Source organism: Lissotriton vulgaris, chromosome 9 (genome assembly GCF_964263255.1).
Source record: "Lissotriton vulgaris chromosome 9, aLisVul1.2, whole genome shotgun sequence".
Taxonomy (NCBI): domain Eukaryota; kingdom Metazoa; phylum Chordata; class Amphibia; order Caudata; family Salamandridae; genus Lissotriton; species Lissotriton vulgaris.
Genome location: NC_141697.1, coordinates 1018402904 through 1018427982, shown reverse-complemented (window position 1 = coordinate 1018427982; position 25079 = coordinate 1018402904). Strand labels below are relative to the sequence as shown.

The 25079-nt window shown below is 42.8% G+C and overlaps 1 protein-coding gene across 23 annotated transcripts in view; it reads left to right on the top strand.

Moving 5' to 3' along the window:
* Positions 1–25079, top strand: part of FOXP1 (forkhead box P1) — an 875723-nt gene that overhangs the window by 832617 nt on the left and 18027 nt on the right. For 22 of the 23 annotated variants that reach the window (XM_086938895.1, XM_086938901.1, XM_086938902.1 and 19 more), the window contains 6 exons: positions 4456–4657; positions 4750–4826; positions 5473–5574; positions 10542–10663; positions 15155–15227; positions 22391–22438. In XM_086938895.1, the coding sequence (XP_086795021.1) occupies positions 4456–4657; positions 4750–4826; positions 5473–5574; positions 10542–10663; positions 15155–15227; positions 22391–22438 (624 nt within the window). Of the gene's footprint in view, positions 1–4455; positions 4658–4749; positions 4827–5472; positions 5575–10541; positions 10664–11025; positions 11196–15154; positions 15228–22390; positions 22439–25079 lie in introns of all 23 variants that reach the window. The other variant, XM_086938915.1, reaches the window with a different exon arrangement.

The window sequence follows — 25079 nt, the reverse complement described above, 5'->3', positions numbered from 1 at the left end:
ATGTTTAGTTATGGGGCCAAAAAATATTGGCAGGTTGTTTTGTTTTCCATTGCAAGATGAAAGAAAGTTGGATGTACAAAATAACCTCCACAGAAACAGGATGCTGTTAAATTTGGAAGAGTAGGAAAACTTTTTTGTTGGAGCTACAAAAATTGGGCCCTAGTTTTTGGTGGGTTTGCTTTGGGTCTGCTGGAAGGAACAAAGTAATTGTTTAACAGAGGAACAAATGGTAGACATCCAACATTAGAATTGTGTTCTTAAAGTAGGGCATCCTTTGCACATCATCTGGTTCTCCTGCAGTTACCTGGAAAGTTAGGCACCTCTCTGTCGCCTCCCCCGTGTAAACTTTTTCCTGCATAATGAAAATTAAAATTGTATTCTGAAATTTTCCTTGTGCATTTTCAAGCAATTAAAAAACTCCACAGTGTTTGTTGCTTTAATTTTGAATTGCATTTGTTTTAATTGCATTTCTAAGTAAGCTGTTCATTGTTTTTTTTCAATAATATTTTCACTTGTAAAGCCTGTCTAGATCAGTTATTTTACTGCAAAAAGAAGTGATAGATTTCCACGTATAAATCACAGAGAAACAAGAAATTAGCTGGTGTGGTGCCTTGGAAATCCTAGACAGGTTGAAATGTGATGATATAGCGTAACCGGTTATTTGAACCCTGATACCTGAAATAATAAGTGTTTTTTTCTGCAGATCTTTCTGTGACCGACGTTAAGTTTCAGTGGACTATTTAAAGCTTAAAGCAGAAAGTCTGAATATTTTATTTTTCTCTTCAGTGAAGTTTCGAGATGAAGGGCTCGGGGTGGAGACAGGGTGGGGGCCTTCCAACAAACCGTTATCTAGAAAATATGAAGAAAAAGAAGGATAGAGGCTAGTCAGATGTACACCTGGAAGCAGGACTCCACTTGGCTGCTTTTAAATGTTTGAAGTTTGTCCTAGATTTCTTTAGGTCTCGCCTGTCGATGCGCATGCGCATCGAGCAAGCGAGACTATAGGGGCTCATCCACTCTTTATCCAACTGCAAGGAATCGTGGCGATTCCTTGCAGTGCCCGTGACTTTTAAGGTCAATGCGCATGCGCATTAAGCTTATGCGCATGCGCATTGACCTTAAAAGTCACGGGCGCGTGCACGTCCGTGTTTTGTTTACCCTTGCCTACTCTCTCTCTCCCCTCCCCGCCCCCGTTCCGCCCCCTCCCCTTCCCGCCGTGTCGCATTTCTCCTCCCCCCTCCCCTCTCTTCCCTCCGTCTTCCTGCCATGTCGCACCTCTCCCCTCTCCGCCCCCTCCCCTGCCCGCCCCCTCCCGCCCGTGTTTGTTTACCCTTGCCTACTCTCTCTCTCCCCTCCCCGCCCCCGTTCCGCCCCCTCCCCTTCCCGCCGTGTCGCATTTCTCCTCCCCCCTCCCCTCTCTTCCCTCCGTCTTCCTGCCATGTCGCACCTCTCCCCTCTCCGCCCCCTCCCCTGCCCGCCCCCTCCCGCCGTGTCGCATTTTTGTAGAAAGGCGCAGAGGAACCAAGCCAAAGCGCTGTTGGAAATGCAGCAAGCTTATCCGTGACCTCCTTTGGGTAGCCTCGGGCTTCGTTTACTCTACCTGTCTGGGCTGTTGTAGGCAATCCCACTGTCCTCGCTGTGGGCCGCCCCTGAAAGTTGCGCTCGTCAGTCTCTCAGAATCTCTGGGTACTGGTAGAATGTCTGCAGCATGCTTTTGGGCAGTCTCGCTGCACTTCCGGTGGGCACTTTTGTCTGGTCTGTTCTGTTGGAGCCTCACACCCTCCATGGCAGTGATGCTGGCAGTCTTATTGCCCTGACAACGGAGGTCTCCTATGTGTTCCTGCCGCAGTCTCTCTGTCTAGTCTATGAACAGTGGCTACGAGGTGCTCTGTTGCAATCTCACTATCACCCCTCTGCCGAGCTGTCTACACACTGCCCCCAGTCTTTTAAATGGAAGGTGTTTTAAAGCCGCTCTTCATCCTTCCTTACTTGCGTCCTCTTCTTTCGTTTCTCCCCTCAGGCCCTACAATAAACGCTCCTCTCGCCCGTCTGCTCCTTTCCAGGCGCCCCCAAACCCTGACGGAAACCCCTCACAATCCTCTCTGAACCCCCCTTTATTGTGCTACTGCCTCCTTCACTCCTCCACATCACCCCATGCCCCCCCCCCGACTCCCCTGCCCCCCATCTTCAGGTTTATTTCAATAATCCTTATTCTCCTTTCGTCTCCCCCTCGCCCCCTCATACCCCACACTGTCCGGTCAGCCGGCTGCCCTTCGTTCTCTCCCTCTCCCTTCTTCACGGCCCTCCCCAGAGTCCTCGCGCACCTGTGTTCACTCACACCTCCATTCTGTTCCCACGCACCTCTTTCCTTCAGCTATTTCTTTCCCTCGCTCTGGATTACTCACTCTCCCCATCACACCCCCAGACACCCTTTCGTTCACCTCATCTGCTTAAAGCCAAAAACTAGGACATTTCACGGAAATAGAAAAAGGACTACACCATAGTGGTCTCTCTCCTGTCACTAATGGCTGTGTTCGCATCTTGCTGTCACCGTGTCAAGTTGGTTTAATCATTTGGATGCTCCGTCCCGTCTTCGCGCCCCTCCCCCAGCACCCCGAGAGCCACTGAGCCGAGATGAAACACAATAATGGAGTCTCTCAGCTGAATGTTGTTGGATGTGGTGTAGTTAACAGCACCCAGCCGAAGCTAACTGGTTGGGTGACGTAGCTCCTGCCCCCCGTGCCCCCTCCCCACACACACACACAGAGCGAGGCTCTCCTTACAAGCCGCCCCTGCTACTAAGAGAGGGGCCTAGACCATGAGATTGTGAACTTGATTTAGTTAGTGTTCCAGGACCCTGCCTCTTTCTTTCGGGCGCCTGGAGGGATACACAATTGTGCAACCGGTAGACAGGGGGCCTCTGTCACAGCGACCTGGCCAGGGCTGGAGTGTTCGCACTAAGCACCCCATTTGTTCCGGGGTATAAGCCTGTTTTTTTAAGCATTACTCTCACTCTCTCACTCACTCTCACTCACCCTCACTCTCACTCACCCTCACTCTCACTCACCCTCACTCACCCTCACTCACCCTCACTCTCACTCACCCTCACTCTCACTCACCCTCACTCTCACTCACCCTCACTCTCACTCACCCTCACTCACCCACCCTCACTCACCCTCACCCTCACTCACCTTCACCCTCACTCACCCTCAACCCCTCACCCTCACTCACCCCCACTCACCCTCAACCCCTCACCCTCAACCCCTCACCCTCCCTCACCCTCAACCCCTCACCCTCACTCACCCTCAACCCCTCACCCTCACTCACCCTCAACCCCTCACCCTCACTCACCCTCACTCACCCTCAACCCCTCACCCTCACTCACCCTCAACCCCTCACCCTCAACCCCTCACTCACCCTCACTCTCACTCATCCTCACTCACCCTCAACCCCTCACCCTCACTCACCCTCAACCCCTCACCCTCACTCACCCTCAACCCCTCACCTTCACTCACCCTCAACCCCTCACCCTCACTCACCCTCAACCCCTCACCCTCAATCACCCTCAACCCCTCACCCACCTTCACTCACCCTCACCCTAAACCCCTCACCCTCAACCCCTCACACTCACCCACACTCACCCACACTCACCCACACTCACCCACACTCACCCACACTCACCCTCACTCACCCTCACCCTCACTCACCCCACCCCCACTCACCCTCACTCACCCTCAACCCCTCACCCTCACTCACCCTCAACCCCTCACCCTCACTCACCCTCAACCCCTCACCCTCACTCACCCTCAACCCCTCACCCTCCCTCACCCTCAACCCCTCACCCTCAACCCCTCACCCTCAATCCCTCACCCACACTCACCCACACTCACCCCCACTCACACTCACCCACCCTCACTCACCCTCACTCACCCTCACTCACACTCACCCATCTCACTCACCCTCACACCCACCCTCACCCTCACTCACCCTCACACTCACCCTCAACCTCATGCTAAAGATTTACAAAAAAACCCATTAACAATTCTAAAAGCACTAACTCTAATGCTGCGAGACCTATTGCATTTCTAATGCTTGTTTTTTTTAATCATCATTTTTTGACCTCCTTTCCTTCACGCATACACCAATAACATTTAAGGCGAGAAAAGGCCGTTTCTTCTACATTTTGATTGATTTTATATATCCATGTACTGCAATGGAAAATCATTTAAACAAAAACACTTTTACGTTTGTGAATTACGTGGTCCACCAAGTAATCATTAGAATTTCTTTTCAGCATTATTAGAAAAAATAAATGTACCCCTGTTGCGTGGTCTCTCATCAATCCCTTTCTTTCACTCTCTCTTGCTCCTTCCTTCCATCTTGTGTTGCACCTATAGCTACTCCAGCGTATAATTACTTAAAAAGAAAATAATTTCACTTTTTGTCTTTCCACAGTTGAATCTTGTATCCAGTGTCACCCTTTCAAAGACCGCATCTGAGGCGTCCCCTCAGAGCTTACCTCACACCCCAACCACCCCAACCACTCCCATCACTCCAGTCACCCAGGGACCATCCGTCATTACGACTACCAGCATGCACAACGTCACTCCCATCAGGAGGCGGTACTCCGACAAGTACAACGTGCCTATCTCTTCAGGTACTCTTTGCTTTTATTTGGTGGGGTGGAGGGGCTGTGGGGGGCGTGCCGAAGCTCAGATTCTTGCTCATTAACAGCCTTTAATTTTGCAGATATTGCGCAGAATCAAGAATTCTACAAGAACGCTGAAGTGCGACCTCCGTTTACATATGCTTCCTTAATTAGGCAGGTATGTAAACCCTGTAACACCTCTTTCAGTTTGATATGCCCTACTAGTCTGTAAATTCAAGCTAGTTCCTACACACTCATAATGAATGTACGTATGTCTAATTCTCCTATATGCATAATAATACTGTTCAAATCCGGAGCCGTCTACACTGGTCCCAAACCATACCCGGGCATATTTTTGCAAACGGAAGCACATATCCTAATTGGTCTTGATTAACTTTTACAATACAATGTGATTATTAGGAAATTCATTTCACACAACAGTGAAAATGAGCCTGTTTAAAGATGGCAAGTCAATTATCACAAGCTACAGTAATCTTTGATCCCTGGAATTAATCTGCGCTCTAAATAATTACTGAGCTTTAATCAGCTGTTGAAATGTTTTGCATTTCCCTTTGATTCTGCTGCAGGAATGACTAATAAATTAGCTATTTCCGCATGGAAACAGAAACAAAACTTAAAACAATTACATGATTCTATTGTAGGTGTTTCAAATGAAATGTTAAATAAAAACATTGATATGAGATAATTTTAGGGAAATCTTGTTTTGTCCTCGCTTATGAAATGGCACCCTGTTTTCAGACTGGTCTGTGCTTTTGGTGTTTTTTATTGTGTGGCTTCATGTGATTTGTCATGTCTTTGTGCAGGCAATTCTTGAATCGCCAGAGAAACAGCTAACACTAAACGAAATCTACAATTGGTTCACAAGGATGTTTGCCTACTTCAGGCGCAATGCAGCAACATGGAAGGTAAGTCCCTTGACACGTGTGTGGATTCCAAAGAATGTGTATGTACTGAAGTATCAGAATTGTTTTGATATTGTGGCAGGCACTGTAAACATTTTAATTGGAAATATTAATAAAAGCCTGGACATTTCTTGTAGCTGTGTGGAAAACCCTTTAATTTACTTAATTCTTTTTTGACTAATCATTATTTTTCAGTGGCATTTTTAAGTAGCGTATTTAGGGGTATTATAATTATTGGAAACTTTGATTTATTATTTTAACTTTCTGTTGCAGACATTGCTGTTTGCAAGTGACATGCTTCATAGCCAATTCGAAACTGTTTAAAGTTTGTTACCATATAGTTTATCCCATTATTCTTTGGATTTAAGGAGGTAAACATGTAGAACTTATTTACTAAGGACTGATTCACAAAGCAGCCTTCCTAGACGCAACTTCTAGAAGTCAAGGAGTAAATTAAGAGTAAATTATACGTCCGGAAAAAATTATAGCAGATTGGGCCTGGTTTCTGACATGCAACTTGATTGAATTGCTTTTGCTGTAGCAGGACACCTTTTTGATGTAAATCCACATTGCAAGTCTGTTGAGGTTAGAGAGCCCTTCCATCATGTTTCTCCAAAAGGAGTGTGTATCACTAATTCTCTAGGATAGTTGCTGTTCAATCCTAATGTAATAAATTGTACTTTAAGTGATATTGTAGTGCTCATGTAAAACAATTGTATGTATACGCTATGTCTATAGTGCATAATTAGCTAAAAATCAGAGGAGCTTTGGACATGGTCTAGGACGAGCATTAAAAGCCATCAAATACATTGTAGCTGTAACACGTTCCTCGTCGTACCCTATGTTCATGCCTCATGATAGCCTTCTAAAATATCTTCTTTCTCTGTGAGACAATTCTGAAATTAATATTTTGGCTCCTGGGTAAAATAAATTTTTACGTTTGAATAACCATAATCCCAATACAATGCATGTCTACTCAGACAAAAATAACATTGCCCGTTGTGGTCAAACACATGATCAGGTGGATCCTGGATAATAGAAGAATGACCATCAATATGGGTCATTAGTACCTGCAAAGCCATTAAAAACTAGTTTCACAAAAAAAAACTAGTTTCATCTGCCCACATGCATTATATCAGTTACAAGTTACTTTTTTTTCTTTGCCGGTCACTCCTAGACCCTTACCCATGATTAATTTCACATGCAAAAAAATTCTCTGCTTACAGTGGCAGCATCCTCTTCAATTTTTGTGAAATTCTATTCCTGATTCGCAGAAATTTACTTTTATTTGCATTCTAAAAGAACAACTTTATATGAGTTGTCTGTGACCTTTTTATAACACATCTTTTCCACTTTTAAGTCTGCTTTGAAGCTCAAGCATTTGTTACCTCCAGTAAGTCCCACACAGCAGAATTGCTGAGTTCTGATAGCAGGCCACACCCCCTTTCTCCACAAGTCTGCAAACGCATCTCCTGGCACGCTATTCGTTGGGGGATGAAGTCCCCCTCACTGCTGGGGGTCCTTGGGGGCCAACTAGACTACCTGTTACCTCCAGTAAGATTGCTGGGAGGTGGTCACTGGCCAAACCCCCCTTTCTCCTCCACTCTGCAAACACGCCTCCTGGTGCGCTCTTGGTTGGGGGATGAAGTCCCCTTGCTTCTTGAGGGTCCCTGGGGGCCAAGTAGCCCTACTGTTACCTCTAGTAAGCCCCCACACTGCTGGTTTGCTGAAAGGTGGTCAGAGGCTATGTCCCCTTTCTCCACCACTCTCCAAACACGCCTCCTGGGGCACTCCTGCTTGAGGGATGAAGTCCACTTTAGACCTTAGGACCTCAGGACGTAAAGGAGCCTCATAGCCCCACCATCAGTGCCCCGACAGGTGCATTTGCATCCCCCAGAGGCAGGGCATGGCCAGCTGGTTGGGGACCTCGGGGGGAGCCTGAAGGCCCCGCGGTCCCAGACGCCTCCCGATTCCTGCAGGAGCAGGCATGGCTTATAAACCCCCAGGGAGCTGCTAACATGCAGCTCCCTGAGGTAAAAAACAAGTGTACTCGCTTAAAGCAAGCACACTGTTTGCTATGGGATGGCAGGAGCACCCCATAGCAAACTGCAATGTCCTAAGGGTGGGCACCCCAGGACATTGCTGGAGCCAGCCCTGGAGGGTGGGGGTCCCGGGGGCCATTTATGGCTCCAGGAGCGAGCCTTCCCTCTCAGTTGTAAGTAGCCCCGGGGAGGTGAGCCCCCCACACATTATTTTCAACATTTTCAACATAGCCCTGGGGAGGTGGCGGTCCCCAGGGCTGCGTGGGGGGGGGGCAATAGAACCCAGCCTATTTACATACCTAGCCCCGGGGGAGTGGCGGTCCCCAGGGCTGAGTCGGGGGGGGGGGCAATAGAACCCAGCCTAATTATATACTTAGCCCCGGGGGAGTGGCGTTCCCCAGGGCTAAGTGGGGGCATCGCAGCCCCCCACATTGAGTGAAAAAGCCTGTGGGAGGTGGCAGTCCTCAGCGCTGCGGGGACCCACGTGGGCCTGGCATCACATGTTTTCATTGCTCCTGGGAACCAACCTGGGCCTAAAGGAAACAAAGTGCGGGAGCCTGCACTTTATTTATTTATTTTACTAATTTTAGGCCGGATTTGTGGATCAAACGCTAATCTCGCCTGAAAAAATGAAAATGCTTTTTTTAGCCCCTTGGGGTCCCGGTGGGATATTCTAAGCAGGCCTAGGGGGTCTGGGTAATTCTATCTAACCCCTTTTCTTAATCTGTAAAGTTTTTAACGTTTTTCCTTGTGACTTGGTTCAACCGAGTCACAAGATGGTTGTCAACACTTCCTGGTTTGAAGTGTTGGCAGCCAATAGGATCTCAGGCTCGAGATTAGGTTGGTTTGTGGATCCTCTGCGGCCATATTTATATATCTGAGACATTTTTACATTTCTCAGGAACTACTGAATCAATTTACACCATTTAATAAAAAGAGTGCATTCTGGACCAAGAGCTACCGGTCTGCCAAATTTGGTCTAATTCTGTTCAGCAGTTCATGCTGTAGCTGCGTCAACAGTGTCCTATGGAAATTAACATGGAGAAAAAGCATTTTGCCCCCCCCTCTTTTTCTCGGCCCCCGCTTGATGGATCACCCCGAAATTTTCAATACCGCAGCTAAAGTGAGTGGGCCATTAGTTTTGAAAATTTTGTGAAAGATTTGTCAAATGACGCCAAAGATATTGGCAAAAGAATATACACTTTTTGAATAGAAACAAGGTCCTAACTAGAACTACCTACTGGCGACCACCATGCAGCGGCACAAATGGAAAGGGATGATTCCAGACTCTCCAGGATGCTTGACAAAAACGGTCTCTCTTATTTTTCTTGTGCATTTTGTAATAAACGTAACAAATGTGAGTGGTCCACAACAATGCAAAAGATAACCTGACCCACTTGTTTCTGCAACCGCCTTCAACTGGGTCTATACATATATGCATACATCATAGAATTCCATTATGACCAGCCTTCTTCACTTATATGAAGGGGCTGGGCTCAACAAATGCAAAAATATTGGTGTGCAAGTTGCGTTGCCATCATCACTGCTTTCCTCAACAACTGTTTTGATTATGCTACACCTGCAGGCAGGATGATCCATGTCTCTCCTCTGTGTTCTCTAATTAACCCCTTCCATGCTGGTGACGAACCCCAGCCGTCACGCTCTGCAGCGCTCGTGTGCTGATGACGGCTGGGGTTCGTCACGGCCCCGCCCTGTTCTTTTGTTTACCGCACAGCGGCGGAAACGGCCCAGCATGGAAGGGGTTAAATAGATGCCCTTGTACCACAATAAATTTCTCCTTAACAGACCTCTTCCAATCCAGCCCATGTGCCAGGAATGCTTTACATTATGGGACTGAATTTCAGTTTGAGATATTGAACTTGAGCAATCATGCATTGTTAGAGCATCTTATTTCTTTCTGTGCCATTCTGTGACTTGTGGCTGTGGACGCGTCACTCACTCTCCTGTTAGTTGGCATCAGCTCTTACAAAAAAACAACAGTGTGTTGGGATATATGAGTCTCCCATAGTTATGCCTCACAGATGGACATATGGTAATCATGGACACGGCTATTGTTTTCATTTGTTTTAGAGCCGCATTGTACCATGGGATCACTATCCTGCAGACCCAGCCTGAGCTCACAGTACTGCACGCTCAGCCCATTACTCCTGTATTTGCTTGAATGTTGTTTCTGTGTTAATTTCAAGCAAAGATGAGCAACAGAAAAACTGTAGTGTTGTATGTCCATCTAGGTCCAACCTATGTTTGGAATCACAGCCTTAAATTTAGGATGAGCTGCCATCGAAGTTGGTGGCTTCTAATTAGCTGCTGACCATTTAATTATTAATTTTTGCTCTAAGCCCATTGTAATTGATTACAGTGATGTAGGACCTTTAGATTTTCCATTGACCATACACGAAAGATATCATTCAATGTCCTAAGATCTTCAATTAGTAACCTTCGTCCACACGTCTTATAATCTCCCACTTGTGCAGACATAGGGTTATTTTCATATTCTGTATCATTCAGGTAGCAGAATGGCACTGAGATTGAAAATGTCACACACATCCTTTAAAGTAGACAGTATGGTTCACGACAACAAATGGACATGTATTACTTTGCTCTCTTCTAAATGTAAGAATATTAAAGAGTGCAGTTTTTGCCAGTGAAATACATTTCCTAGGCTAATTTCACATCTGTGTGTGTGTGCGCACGCGCGTGTGGGTGTGTGTGTGAGTGTGTGTGACTGCATGCGCTAAAAGTTTACACTCTGGTTTATATATAATAGCCCTTTCTGTTACCTTTGGAAAAGGTCTGACAATATTGCATGCAAACACTGTTGAAAAGATTTCTGATGTTCTTGCATATTGACTAGTTTTTTCTTACAGAAAGTGTTGAATGTTTTCTTTTTTTTCATACCTGCTGCAGAATGCAGTGCGCCATAATCTTAGCCTTCACAAGTGTTTTGTGCGAGTAGAAAACGTAAAAGGGGCGGTTTGGACAGTGGATGAACTAGAATTCCAAAAAAGAAGGCCACAAAAGATCAGTGGGTATGTCCACCCTGTTTGAACCTCTTAGCCTAGCATGGATCATGCTCACGTTCAACTTAACATAGAGGCTTGTGGCTGCTAGATGGTGTTAGCAAAAAGGTGGCTTAATGTGTGCAATTGGGAAACAAGGCATCTCATCACTGTTTGTGCATCATTGCCTCCCTTGTCCCTGCTTGCTTGGTGTCTGTTGCATCACATGCTCATAGTTTCTAGGCGGCAGTGCATTTAACCCGCACAAACCATTTGCTTATTCTTATTGCATTTTATTTTCTCCCCTACTGCCTGTTTGGTGTCTGTACTGTGTCTGATTCCCTTACCCCTTTGTTTTCATTTCCATCTTCTTTGCTGCTTGTTTGTCCCAGGGTGCCATTCGCACCAACCTTTCGCTGCATAAGTGCTTTATCAGAGTAGAGGATGAGTTTGGGTCCTTTTGGACTGTTGATGATGAAGAGTTTAAGCGTGGCCGCCATGTTCAACGAGGCCGTCCTCGCAAATACTGCCCTGATGAACACTTTGACGAGCTTGCTGCACAGTAAGAGCTTTTACTTGCTTTGATTTAGTTTTGTCTGCTGCAATGTGCTTTGCTTTTGCATGATTGGTTTTGTTTACTCATCCCATTTCCTTAAGTGTTTCACCATATTGTCTTCTCTACAAATGACTGATATGTACGTATAGTAATTGCATTTGAGAGCATTAATAGTAACCTATATGTCTTTACTTGTTAATATGAATATCCTCTGAATGCTTTGCTCTGTTTTTGGATTACATTATTTGTGCAGAACTGTAGAAAACACTGATTCATATACTTGAAGGAAAAAACTTCACTAAATGTTATAGTCCTATAAGACACTTAATAATACATACATCAAAACATAAAATAGTAACTAAAACAAAAACATTAAATAGTTATTAAATTTAGCAGTCACCACAAACATAAGTGTATTGAGGCTTAATGAATCCATGTATCATTTTCAACTGAGTGGCACTTCTTTATATGACTTCAGACAAAAAATTCTAAGTTGGCTTGCCCAAATTTGAAACTTTGACATACTGGATGCAGATAATCCTCTGCCTTTTTTACTCCACCCTCTCACATTCGCATTGCAAACTGTAAATAGTACTTTGTATAATTAAAGACCGTGACACCATAACAATTTTAGGGGTGTAATCGGAACAAAGATGCTGATTCCTAAAGCAAGATATGTGGACTTTGGAGTACATATTATGTATTTTGTGTAATTAAATCTAAAACTTCAGTTTATTTGCCATGAAACCTCTTTTTAAACCAATAAAGAAAATGTGATTATGTTGCCCGTTACATCCTTGATAATTGTACCTCTTTTGGACCAGTTATTCAGTCGTTAATGTGAGGGCTTTATTCAGTCCAAGAAATATCATCATGTAAAACTCCACCAGAAAGTGCACTTATTTAGGTGTCTTGGTGAGTTTGTGTGGTAATATGTGCTCTAGCACTATCTCATATAAAAGGATTTCTTGAAGTTGAAATGATAAAATAAAGCATAGACTAATATCATGTTTGATATTCGTTGTGGTAATTGGTATTACACTGCTTCTACGAGCAGTTTGAATGCTAATAGCACTCGTAATGACAGGTAGTAAAGGTACTTGTGGTAGTTGTAGTACAACTACAGAAGTACGATTCTTTGTTGAAATAGTAATTGTAATAACGTATCTATACCAGTAGCAATGGTATTAATGTTCTATTGTGTATTAGTGCTACCACTAGTAGTAGTCCTAGTTCTTGTATATTACCCCTATTAGAAATATTGGTATTAGTAGAGCAAATAGTAGTAACACTAGAAGTGGTATTAGATCAACTAGCAGTGGTGCTGCTGGTAGTAGCACAGACAACATTTGCATTTCGATCTGCTGAAGCTGGGACCTATAGTTTATTATTGCTAGTAGCACTATTGCCAAACGTTTTATCAACCTCTATATTGGTCAACTTGCAGCAGTGTTAGTCAATGTAACCTTTTATTGAGTTACAGTATTATCAAAATGATCGGTTTCTAAAGAATCATTGGTCTTGGCTAAAGGAGGCTGTACTTTGTACTTGTCTTCTTGTTACCTGAAATGCAATTCTTCTATTTTTGATTCTAGAAAAGCTAGTTGGAACAATTAAATTACACCCAGCATCGTATAAACTACTGGTTTATGATACAAAGGTCCCCTATAGAACATTAATACTTAATCTTGAACCCATTCTAAGGGATAAACCATTATAGATATGTTTAGATAATACCTCAAAAGGAAGTACATTGCACCACATGCTGCAGGACTATTTCGAGACACATGTAGTAAGCATTTTTGCAGTCGGAAGCAGTGGATTGGTCCGTTTCCAAGCTCAAAAATGCTTTTACATGTGTATGAAACACAAATTGCGATTCGGTAGCATGTTACCGAGTCGCACTTTGCGTTGTGATTCAGTATTTGGAAGAGGTGTTTTTAGGGCTTCCCTTTCAAATACTGAATCCAAATGGGATCTATGAATGTTTTGTGACCAAATTACTGTCTCAAAACATTCATATTTTCCGACTCCTTGAAGGAGTCAAAACATTCATATTTTTCCAACTCCTTGAAGGAGGTGGTAACCCATTCGCAAATGGGATGGAGTCCCCAGGGAGCCCCTTCCCATTTGAGAATGTAAAAAAATGTTTTAAAGATTTTTTTAATCTTAAAAATCAAACCGCAAAGTTTCATTTTTTCTTTTTAAATGCATCCTGTTTTCCTTTACCCCTTTGCGCGCGACTGTAATTCCCCCGCTGTGCGGGTGAATTCCACGCGTGCACGTTCGGAAGGCCCCTCGCCGTCCGACACACACGCCGACTGTGAGGTTGGACGGCCGGGGGCCGTCTGACGGAGGCATGCTACGGGTTAAGGAATACGGGCTGCATTTGAAAACAAAATAGACTGCTTTATATAAAAGCAATCGCAGACATGGTGGTCTGCTAACCTCAGCAGGCCACCATCTCTGTGATGGAGTAGATTCCTAATGGCTTGCAAATTGCGACCTACCTCAATAATATGCATGAGGTTGATCTATTTGCGATCCATTGACAATCGCTAATGAAACTGAAAAGAGTTTCATACATTAGAATTAACGATTAATTGCAATTTGGAAAAAATCGCAATTAGGTAATTGCTACTTTTAATAATGGTACATGTTCCTCTTCATTTCTTAACCTTGGTGAAACGAAGAGCAAACTGGTAAGCTATAAGATATACTGTTTCAAACAACTATTATTTCTCTAAATTCTAAAGGGGTGCATTTAAACATTGAGCACAATTTCTAACTGCTTCAAGTAGTTTATTTGATGTCATGTGATCTGTATTGAAACCGATTGAAGTTGCTGAAGTAACTTTTAACATAACACTTGCGTCCAAACCTGTGTCTGACATTGAATGTGACTGTGTTGCCCTAAAGGAAACACCTTAATGCATTCTACCCATACGTGTCAAAAGAAGGAACCATAGACCACCCATATGTCTTGGTAAGCCTCATCAATAACTGAGGCATTGAAATACTAAACATTTGTAAATGTTCTCCTTATCTACATAAACTCAAAAACTACTGATGCCACTTTTTGACAAACGTAAAAAATAATAGATTTTGTAGGGCCATCACAGTCTCTGTTATAGAAATTACAATTTTGTAAATTATGAACATAAACTGCCACTAAACTTATATTTCATAGCAGTAATGAAGAAAAACAAATAACACCAAACTTGACATATTGAGCCAATTGAACACCACTTACCTTTGTAAACATTTCAATGCATACTCTATCATCGAACATTTTGATTAAAAAGAAGTAAGCACATAAAAATCACCTTTTCTATTCCATGCGATCACGGCATGAAATTAGTAAAAATCTATTAAGGTAGCTGTACCAGGGAGCAGATATAAATTACATTAACTCAGTCATCTAACCTACTGAAAATGAAATCAATAATATCTGAGCTATGCCAATATGTTATTTAATGTGCGTATACAGATTGCCTTACTTTGTAGTAACTGTAGTAAATTCTACTTAATGCCTACAGAGAGGACAGATACTGGTATGTAATCTTAAATATACCGTTTTTATTTCAAATATAATTTAGCATTGAATGATCAGCATTGCAGTTAATTATTTTAAGATTGATATTTGGAGGCAGATAAGATGTCAGGTTTTAATATTATGAATTTAGCTAGGGATGAACACCCACTTATATCCAGTAGAACATTAAGAGGTGTGGGGTAACAACTATAAGTTAACACTGTATTATGATGCTTGACTAATTTGGGACTAGGAGGAATACTATAATCCTCCTTTAAGCTGAAAAATGTATAGGGTTACATTTCTGGGGCTTTATTGTCTAAATGTTAAAAGTGTACAGATAATATAAGGTTATACAGAATGAAGTTAGTAAGGCATGAAATATGGTGTATGACCGATTTAACGCCTCCTTTTCATATATTTTATGCAGTAGCCCATCTCTTATTAAAAACATACAGACCGGCCATGCCTACTGCAGTACGCCTCTCAATGCTGCTTTACAGGTAAGATAATGAATGCACCAAATGATCCACAGATGCTTTTGTCTTCTCCATGCATTTCAAAATATATTAGCCCTTTTCTAATTACATATTAAATTTTAATCCTGTCAAAGTTTTTTCTTAAGTGCATAAAGCATCATAGTCCCTGGAGGCATACACATATCTGGCTTCTTCAGCATTAGCTAGTTGCTTCACATTTTGAATATAGTAGAAAAAAAAATTAAAAGTTCACATATTAATATTTATCAGTAGTATCATAATTTCTATACTCTTATTTCTGAATTTCACTTGCGGCAAAAATTCAGAAAGTGTAATTACTCTAGCACAGCTATTAATGTGTTGAATGATAGAATATTGTATCACATAACCTTCTGTTGTTAACAGCATTAACAAGCATTTGCAATGCAATAGGTCTCGCATTATTTAAGTTTGAGCTATTAGCATTGTAAATGGCAATTGTTTTTTGCTTTGTGCTATAGTTATTTTTTTACCTAAAAAGCTATATATAAAATATGTTTTATTAAAGTTATTTATGCAGTATCTAAATTTTGTTTGCATAAAAGAGTACAATAATATCTTAGTAAAAAAGTCAAATATTTTAATGGTAATTCACCAAATGTTCATTTATGTGTTGGTTTTGAAAATAGCTAAATTAATAGCTTTGTCATTTACAATGCCAATAGTTATAACTTTCGCAAATGTGACACCTATAGCATTTGTAATGCAACATTTGTATTTACGTGACTTAGATGTATTGATATTACAAATAACAATGGCTTTTAATTTTTTTTAATACTTAATAAAAGTGATTGTAATTTATAATGGCAATAGCTTAAACTTTTGTAAATAACTTTTGTGAAGATTATGTTCAGTGTATTTTATTGTAACGAAATCCAAGAACAGAAGTGAAATATTAACATCTTTTTGTGACATTTGTAATAAAGCTTGAAACATTGAGAGAACATATTTGTGCTGTGGTGGTGCTGAGTGATGCTGTGGTGCTGCTGAATGGGGCTGTGGTGGTGCTGAATGGGGCTGTGGTGATGCTGAGTGATGCTGTGGTGGTGCTGAGTGGTGCTATGGTGGTGCTGTGGTGGTGCTGTGGTGGTGCTGAGTGATGCTGTGGTGGTGCTGAGTGGTGCTGTGGTGGTTCTGAGTGGTGCTGTGGTGGTTCTGAGTGATAATGTGGTGGTGCTGAGTGACTGTACTCACTGTCACTCTGCACTCACTGTCACTCTGCACTCACTGTCACTCTGCACGCACTCTGCACTCACTGTCACTCTGCACGCACTCTGCACTCACTGTCACTGCACGCACTCTGCACTCACTGTCACTCTGCACTCACTGTCACTCTGCACGCACTCTGCACTCTGCACGCACTCTGCACTCACTGTTTATGCACGCACTCTGCACTCACTGTCACTCTGCACTCACTGTCACTCTGCACTCACTGTCACTCTGCACTCACTGTCACTCTGCACTCACTGTCACTCTGCACTCACTGTCACTCCGCACTCACTGTCACTCCGCACTCACTGTCACTCTGCACTCACTCTGCACTCACTCTGCACTCACTGTCACTCTGCACTCACTGTCACTCTGCACTCACTGTCACTCCGCACTCACTGTCACTCCGCACTCACTGTCACTCTGCACTCACTCTGCACTCACTGTCACTCTGCACGCACTCTGCACTCACTGTCACTCTGCACGCACTCTGCACTCACTGTCACTCTGCACACACTCTGCACTCACTGTCACTCTGCACGCACTCTGCACTCACTGTCACTCTGCACTCACTGTCACTCTGCACGCACTGTCACTCTGCACGCACTGTCACTCCGCACTCACTGTCACTCTGCACGCACTCTGCACTAACTGTCACTCTGCACGCACTGTCACTCCGCACTCACTGTCACTCTGCACGCACTCTGCACTCACTGTCACTCTGCACGCACTCTGCACTCACTGTCACTCTGCACTCACTGTCACTCTGCACTCACTGTCACTCTGCACTCACTGTCACTCTGCACGCACTGTCACTCTGCACTCACTGTCACTCTGCACTCACTGTCACTCTGCACGCACTCTGCACTCACTGTCACTCTGCACGCACTCTGCACTCACTGTCACTCTGCACGCACTCTGCACTCACTGTCACTCTGCACGCACTCTGCACTCACTGTTTCTGCACGCACTCTGCACTCACTGTCACTCTGCACTCACTGTCACTCTGCACTCACTGTCACTCTGCACTCACTGTCACTCTGCACTCACCCTGCACTCACTGTCACTCTGCACGCACCCTGCACTCACTGTCACTCTGCACGCACTCTGCACTCACTGTTTCTGCACGCACTCTGCACTCACTGTCACTCTGCACTCACTGTCACTCTGCACTCACTGTCACTCTGCACTCACTGTCACTCTGCACTCACTGTCACTGCACTCACTCTGCACTCACTGTCACTCTGCACTCACTCTGCATTCACTGTCACTCTGCACGCACTCTGCACTCACCCTGCACTCACTGTCACTCTGCACGCACTCTGCACTCACTGTCACTCTGCACGCACTCTGCACTCACTGTTTCTGAACGCACTCTGCACTCACTGTCACTCTGCACTCACTGTCACTCTGCACTCACTGTCACTCTGCACTCACTGTCACTCTGCACTCACTGTCACTCTGCACGCACTCTGCACTCTGCACACACTCTGCACTCACTGTTTCTGCACGCACTCTGCACTCACTGTCACTCTGCACTCACTGTCACTCTGCACTCACTGTCACTCTGCACTCACTGTCACTCCGCACTCACTGTCACTCCGCACTCACTGTCACTCTGCACTCACTCTGCACTCACTCTGCACTCACTGTTACTCTGCACGCACTCTGCACTCACTGTCACTCTGCACGCACTCTGCACTCACACATGCAACAGTAATGTAAAGCTCTCAATGGACCTTAATCGGAGCGCGTTTCTGATTTAAAAGGCTGGCATGAAATAAATTAAGCGCATGTAAATTAGAAAGGAAAAAAAAACGAAAAAGCTATTAATATTGGGATAGAGTTTACGACATGCAGAAACCACACAGATTAAAGATGCAATCTGGCTGGGGACAAATGCCCACAGGCAAGACAGCAAACTAGAGAGCGCTAGAGTAAGAGTCTTCAAGGAACAAGAGCGGACGCACCGTAATCTCTTGGTGCTCACAGCTGCTTGGAAACTGTAATCAACGAACACGGGGAAATTCTCCGCATCACTGCCTGTAATTCTCTCCCAGCCTTCCACCAGCCCATCCTCTATGCACGTATGCTCATGTTACGCTTAATAAAATATTGACCTTCTATTCAATAAAAAGTGGTGCTATGTCCTTTATACAGCCACTCCATGTAGGCTCTGCGTCCCCACGCTCCAAGAGAAGCAAGGCACAAAATGTGCACTGCATTCAGAAATAATTTTTTTTTAAACATGCCCTAGCTGCGTAGTTGAGGTTCATTTCCGTCATAATGAAAACAAAAAACCCAACATGAAGATAAATCCTTCAGAAAGAATAACCTTAGCAATTGTGTGCAAATGGTGTGTGATAATTAATAGGAAATGTAATATAATATTAGGAGTGTGCGATATTTGCGTAAATTCTTTTGCAAAAAATACATGGAATTCTTCAATAAGTACACGAAATAACAAAAAAACATCGGTCCAGCATTTGGCAGCTGTTTTGCCATGTACATCCTCGCATTCATTCTTGGATACAAGGACATATTTTGCACTAAGAAAAAGTCGCAAAATCACGCGTGCACGAACAGCATCTGCACACGTTCTCTTTGCAAACCTTGTTTCCTGTGTTTATGCCATGGGATATTGACCCGAACAGAAGCTTCTTTACTTGATCTGGTCACGGTGTAATCACGTAATTGCCATGATTTCATCACAAATGTAAAGCAAATGCCAGAAATTAACTGAGATTACACTGTGTAACAGAAATTTCACCAGGACATACATAAAACCACAGAATTAGCGATAGCATCATAAGCGTGTCCTTTCACTGCAATTGCTTAATCCTCTGCATGTACACGGAAATCATTTGTCAAATATCAGGAAATGTAATCAAATAATGGAACAAAACAATTAAATGGAAAGGATAGCAAGGGTTATGAAAACATGTTCTTTGCTCACATAGATTGATTATGCACTCAGCTGTCTGTTGTACGTGCACCACAATATGCTTACAACGTGTGCAGTCTCCGAAGCTGTACGTCGTTACCGAAAGCACAGTGACAGTCCAGTATGCAAATAAACACAGTGCTAGGTGCTTGTGTGCTGACAAAATGGCCGTCTCTTCATCGCGGGCGCACTCTGGAAGTCAGGCAGCCTTTGTTTGGACGTGGGCGGGGCTCGTCAAAGAAACAGGAAGTAACTGCCGAGGAGGACGTCCGAAACATGCAGGCTTCACGCTGAAGTCCCGGGGCGCTTCAGAGAGACCGGGCGAAAGAGCGAGGGCAGACTGCATGGTAACAGAGGCAACACGGGGCTCCCGAGTGGTGAGGAGACCCCTGCGGCGTGCCAAAAGACGGCCCAGGAACCTGCACACCGAGCCGGTAAGTGAGAGCTTGCAGGCGGGGCGGGGCGGGGGGATTGTCTGTGCGTGTACTCTCGTGTGTGGGCGGCGGCGGCTGGGGGGGCGGGGGCGGCGGCGGCTGGGGGGCGGCGGCGGCGGCGGGCGGGGGGGGGGGCCGCCTGGGGAGGTGTAGTGTGTGTCTGTATGTGTGCGCTAGTGTCTGCCTGCGTGTGCATGTGTTGTGAACAGCCTGCTCTGTGTGTGTGTGTGTAGGTGCGGCGGCGGCGGCGAAGGGGGGGGGAGGGAGGAGGTGTGGCTGTGACTGTGATGTGCGCGGCTGTGATGTGCGCATGCGTGAATGTTGACGCGCGTGCACGCAGCTCAATCCACGCTCGTCACAGTTTTGTGTCCCTCATTCCCCGGTGTCAGGCAGCTATAAGTCTCCGACCCTGGACGCATCCTTCGGATGCGAATTCCAGGGCGAGACCTAAAAAGGCAGCATATTTTTTTCATTTTTTAAAATGTAGCTTGTCGTACAAAACACAAAGAAACACATTTGAAAGCAAAGTGAACTTCTGCATGTTATATGATGCGGAACTCAAAATATAATTTACAGACATCCATATCGCATGGGCGGGTTACGAAACGCTCATCGTGGTATTATGAGTGCTCTCTCATAACTGGGACAGTTAAATATTCACTATTGAGGAAAAACATTACGTTCTATTAATTATCTTCTTTGAGGTCTTGTTATTTAATCTGCTTCTTTGCTTATTTCAATGTGAATAGGGATGTATGGATGAATGAAAGATAAATCATTGAATGAGTATGTTTAAGTTAGACTAAGGTTTGGGGGGTATTCAGGGTAATGTCACACTAATTGGCCACATGTGGGGAAGAAATACCCACAAAACAAAGCCTCAAAAAGACGGACCTTTTCATACAGAAAATTATAAATGGTGTGTTCCGAGCAGGAGAATTTATGAGGATTGAAGGAAAGATTATAATATTCATAATAAAGTTTATAGCTATAGAACCTCTTTATTTTTTGTTTAAAATGATGTATATATTCTTGTCCTAACTCCAGGAGTAGTACCTTATTCAGTGGTAATCTTAGGATTTATATTATTAATAGAAACAGCTTGTACTAACTTATGGCAACTGTTATACTACTGCATTTATTACTATATTATTATTACCAGGCTTCTACTAGTGTTTACCTGTCACAGATTGCACATTATTTAAAGTGGTATTATCGCAATGTAATCGGGGTATTACATAATCAGTTAAATCCATGATAATTGCAGGTGTTTGTACTACTGTGGTCACCACGTATTTTACCATAAACATGGGCAACTTCAATGAGACCACGTGCTTTCTTCAGCCGCTGTAAGCGATGCCAAATCATTTGTGACCTAAGCTTGATCTTTTCCCTGAGATTGCTGAAAAAAAGCATTTTGTTTCAAGCTTGGTTTTTACATGTGTATTTCTTTAGTCTAGCTGCTCAGCTGCCCCTCCTTTTTTCACTGAGTGGTAATGTCATTTTTAGTCACAGGAATTTTTTCTTGGTTGCTTAAGAAGAATCGCCAGTTATTTCTACTGGACAAATCAAAAGTTTTATAAAAGTTGAACTATACCTCATATTTTCCCAAAGAAAATAAAACGTAGAAATGCATCTAAACTACAATTAACCAATGTAAAACTAATTAGGCAATACAGCAAAATGAAAATATTTGGCAGCTGTAGTTTTACAATAGCTCCCAAAGGTTGAAGTACATTTTTTCAGATTCATATCTCAGTTTAAAGGTCACCATTCATTGGGTTCAAAGGTTAGGTGCATATTTGTGCATATAAGCTTAGCTGCGCATATGGTATGATTTAAGAGTGCAAATTCATATTTGTAATTCACAAAAAGTGTATTTACACCTGTGTATCTTTTTACTTACACAAAGTACTCCTCCCACTATGGCTTAATATTATGTTTCAGTAAATATGCTCACAATGATCTGGAGTATGGTGAATGCAGATATCTCATGAGTTTTTGACCCGTTTCCTCCTGGGTTGTGGTCAAAAGTGTACTCTTGTCAAGTGCATGAGTCTGCTTAGGAGGAATATCCCCAAAATTGGTGGCGATGTCGGGCAAGGAGTATTTCTAAATGAGAAAAATGTTTTCTCCATAGAGAAAAAAAATCAAATCTTGCTCTCAAAAATGCATTCTCCCATGCACCAATGTAAACTATATACACTCTTTATGATCCGGCTGGAAAGCTCTACCCATCTTTTGAGGACTGCAGCTGGATCTTTTTTAGAACTCATGGCAAACAGAATGTCTACACCAGAAGTGGGTCTAAGCCTCTAGATATAACTTTTCAAATGTGTGTTGAGCAACATGATCCTGGTTCCACATGGAGAACATAATAATTGTTAATTCCGTCATTTTTTGCATGAATGGAATGATGTTCCAAACTTGGAATATACATACTGTTAGTCTCTGGTGTTTTTTGTAGACAAGATGGACCTTCTTTAAATTGTTGCTATGTATGTCAATCTCCTTTCCCCTGTAGATTAGGCTCACCTGCTCTCTCCTTTGCTTTTGTTTAGGAAATACATCAAAACTTGGTTATTCAAGAAAGCCTTTACAGCAGTTCAGTAAGTTACACGTCTTCTCATCCTCAAGTAGTCATTATGTTGAATTTCGGTATGGGAATTACCGCATTAACGGCCAGATTCATCAAGGCAAGAAATTGTGAGTCCTTAATAGCGAATTTTAAGGATTCGCTATTAAGGACTCGCAAAACGGGATTCATGTAGGAATCGCAATTGAATTTGCGATTCCAACTGATTCCTTATTTGCGATTAGCTAATTGCTAATAAGGAATAACTCCCCATTCATTCTTATGGGCCTAAGGCCCATAGGAATGAATGGGGAGTTATTCCTTATTTGCGATTAGCAATTAGCTAATCGCAAATAAGGAAGCGATTTCTAGGGTGCCAGTGGTGTCCAAAGGACACCCTGTAGCACCCCTGAAATGTAATCTACATTGGTGTTGCGAACACACATGTCCAAAGGACATGTGTGTGTGTAACATGCAACTTAAAAAAAATGCTATTAGCGATTCGCATTTTGAGTTTGCGATTTGAAAGGTGCAGGGGTGTCCAAAGGACACCCTGTTGCACCCCTGAAATGAAATTGGACGCTGGTGTTACGCACACACATGTCCCAAGGACATGTGTGTGTGTAACATAGAACTTAGAAAATTGCACTTAGGTGCATTTTTCTAAGTTTTCGCTATTTACCACGAGGTTTTACCTCGCGGTAAATAGCGGCCCAAAATTGCGATTTCGCAATTTGAAAATGGTTCATGAATTGCATTTAAGGAATCTCAAATAAAGATTCCTTAAATGCAATTCCTCGCAAATGTGCGAATTCTTTAATAGCGAATTTTGCATTTAGGATGATGAATCCCAAATGCAAAAATTGCACTCGCAAAGGGCCAGATTCTCAGAATCTGGCCCTTTGCGAGCGCAATTAAGCTTGATGAATCTGGACGTAAATTCCTAACTTGAATTATTGAATTATGCATGTTTATACAACTTGCATTTCTTTAATGGTGCACTTTTCAGGCCAGTAATGTCTACAGTTATTCTTTGTCCTCAAAGATTGTATTCTTGAAGTTTGTTGAATTAGATCAATAATCACGATCACTTGCATCTTCATTTTTCTTTTTTTCAAAAAAAAAAAATCGGAAACATATTATTTTGCAAAGCCACTGAAGCAGTTTTGGTGGGCTTGGTCGGAGTTCAGCCCAATACACTCAACATAGTTCCCTTGCCGACAATATCACTAATAATGATTAGTACTAAAATGCAATCAAATGGAAAGCTCCAAAATGTTATACCAACTAGTGCCTCAACTAATTCCCAAGAATGATCTGTAGAATTTGAAGTGTGGAATATGGCAGTGATGTAACTGCGGTATTGGCTTCACATGGTGTAGGGCTGTGATGTTGTTATGAATTAGTGTCAGACATCAGAACCTATTATAAGACACACAGCAATAACCTGAAAGCCTGTTTCAATGAAGCAACTGTAAATGCCATTCGTTAGTTACTTACTGTCCCTTGGGTCTTGTGAAGTGTAATTTTTAAAGGCTGTTCTCTATTGATTAGTATAAAGCTTGCAAGCACATTTTATATTCATGAGCCTGAAAGGCAAAAATGAAATGATCCCTTATTCCATCAGATTCTGTTAACCGTGTGACTAATTCCAATTAGTATTCATAGCAGGAATAGCAACCACGCTTTATTTCCAAAACATGTGTCATCGTTTGTCATTATTTCAAATTTCAAACACCTAAAGAAACCGGAGTGCACCGAAAATAATGCTTGTGAGGCTTGAGACATTACCTAAAAAGAGTGCACAAGGGTGCAATTGTTCATCAGCGTTTCTGATGTTTAGTTAACCTGCAGAGTTAATCAATAGTGTTTAATATATTTAATACGTACACTCACCAATACAGGAAGCCTGAATCTGTATGAAAGGTAACATTAACCCATTGTATGTTTATAAATTAGGGATCTGAAAGTGGAAAGCATAAGATGTGTCTCAGAATTGTGAATTGCTGTTTGCAGACTTTCAGGATCAAGATTTAAATTGTTTCTAATTTTATTTGATGCCATCAGCTAATTACAGGGCATTGTTCTGCACAACAGTACTCCTTTTCTCCTCAGTAAAACTCTGTTTAGACAGTAAGATTCATAAACAGGAATAGAAGACTAATATTCGAATAAAATTCCGGAGTCTCTGGAAAATTCGAGAAGATTAGTACTTCTTAGAGCAATTTTCAAAACTTGATTTAGCACAGCAAAAGCCAACGACAATATTGAATTATGAGATCCAAGTGGTGAGTAGTGTGGAAGAAAAAAATAGTTTTAGTCCTGCTTTAATGCATTGGTCTAGATCAGTGAGCGCACACTAGATCCATAGGGTTAAATAGTAATTTATCTGCATACATATTTGACAATCTATCAGATTGCATTTCAGCCGAACGTCTTTACAGAGAAAGCTTCAAATAGAAGTAGTCCCCATTTTCGAAAAATACCAAATACAAATCTTATGAAATTAACATAAATCGAAGTCTAATTTCTTGTCCGTGTTCGAACATCTAATTCTTTATCTAGGCTTCACTGAGTACATGTTTAGGAAAAATGCCCTTAATAAGGTTGAAAATAGTGAGGCATTATACAACTTTAAAAGGTTCAACTAGTTAGATTCCATAATTGCATTGTTA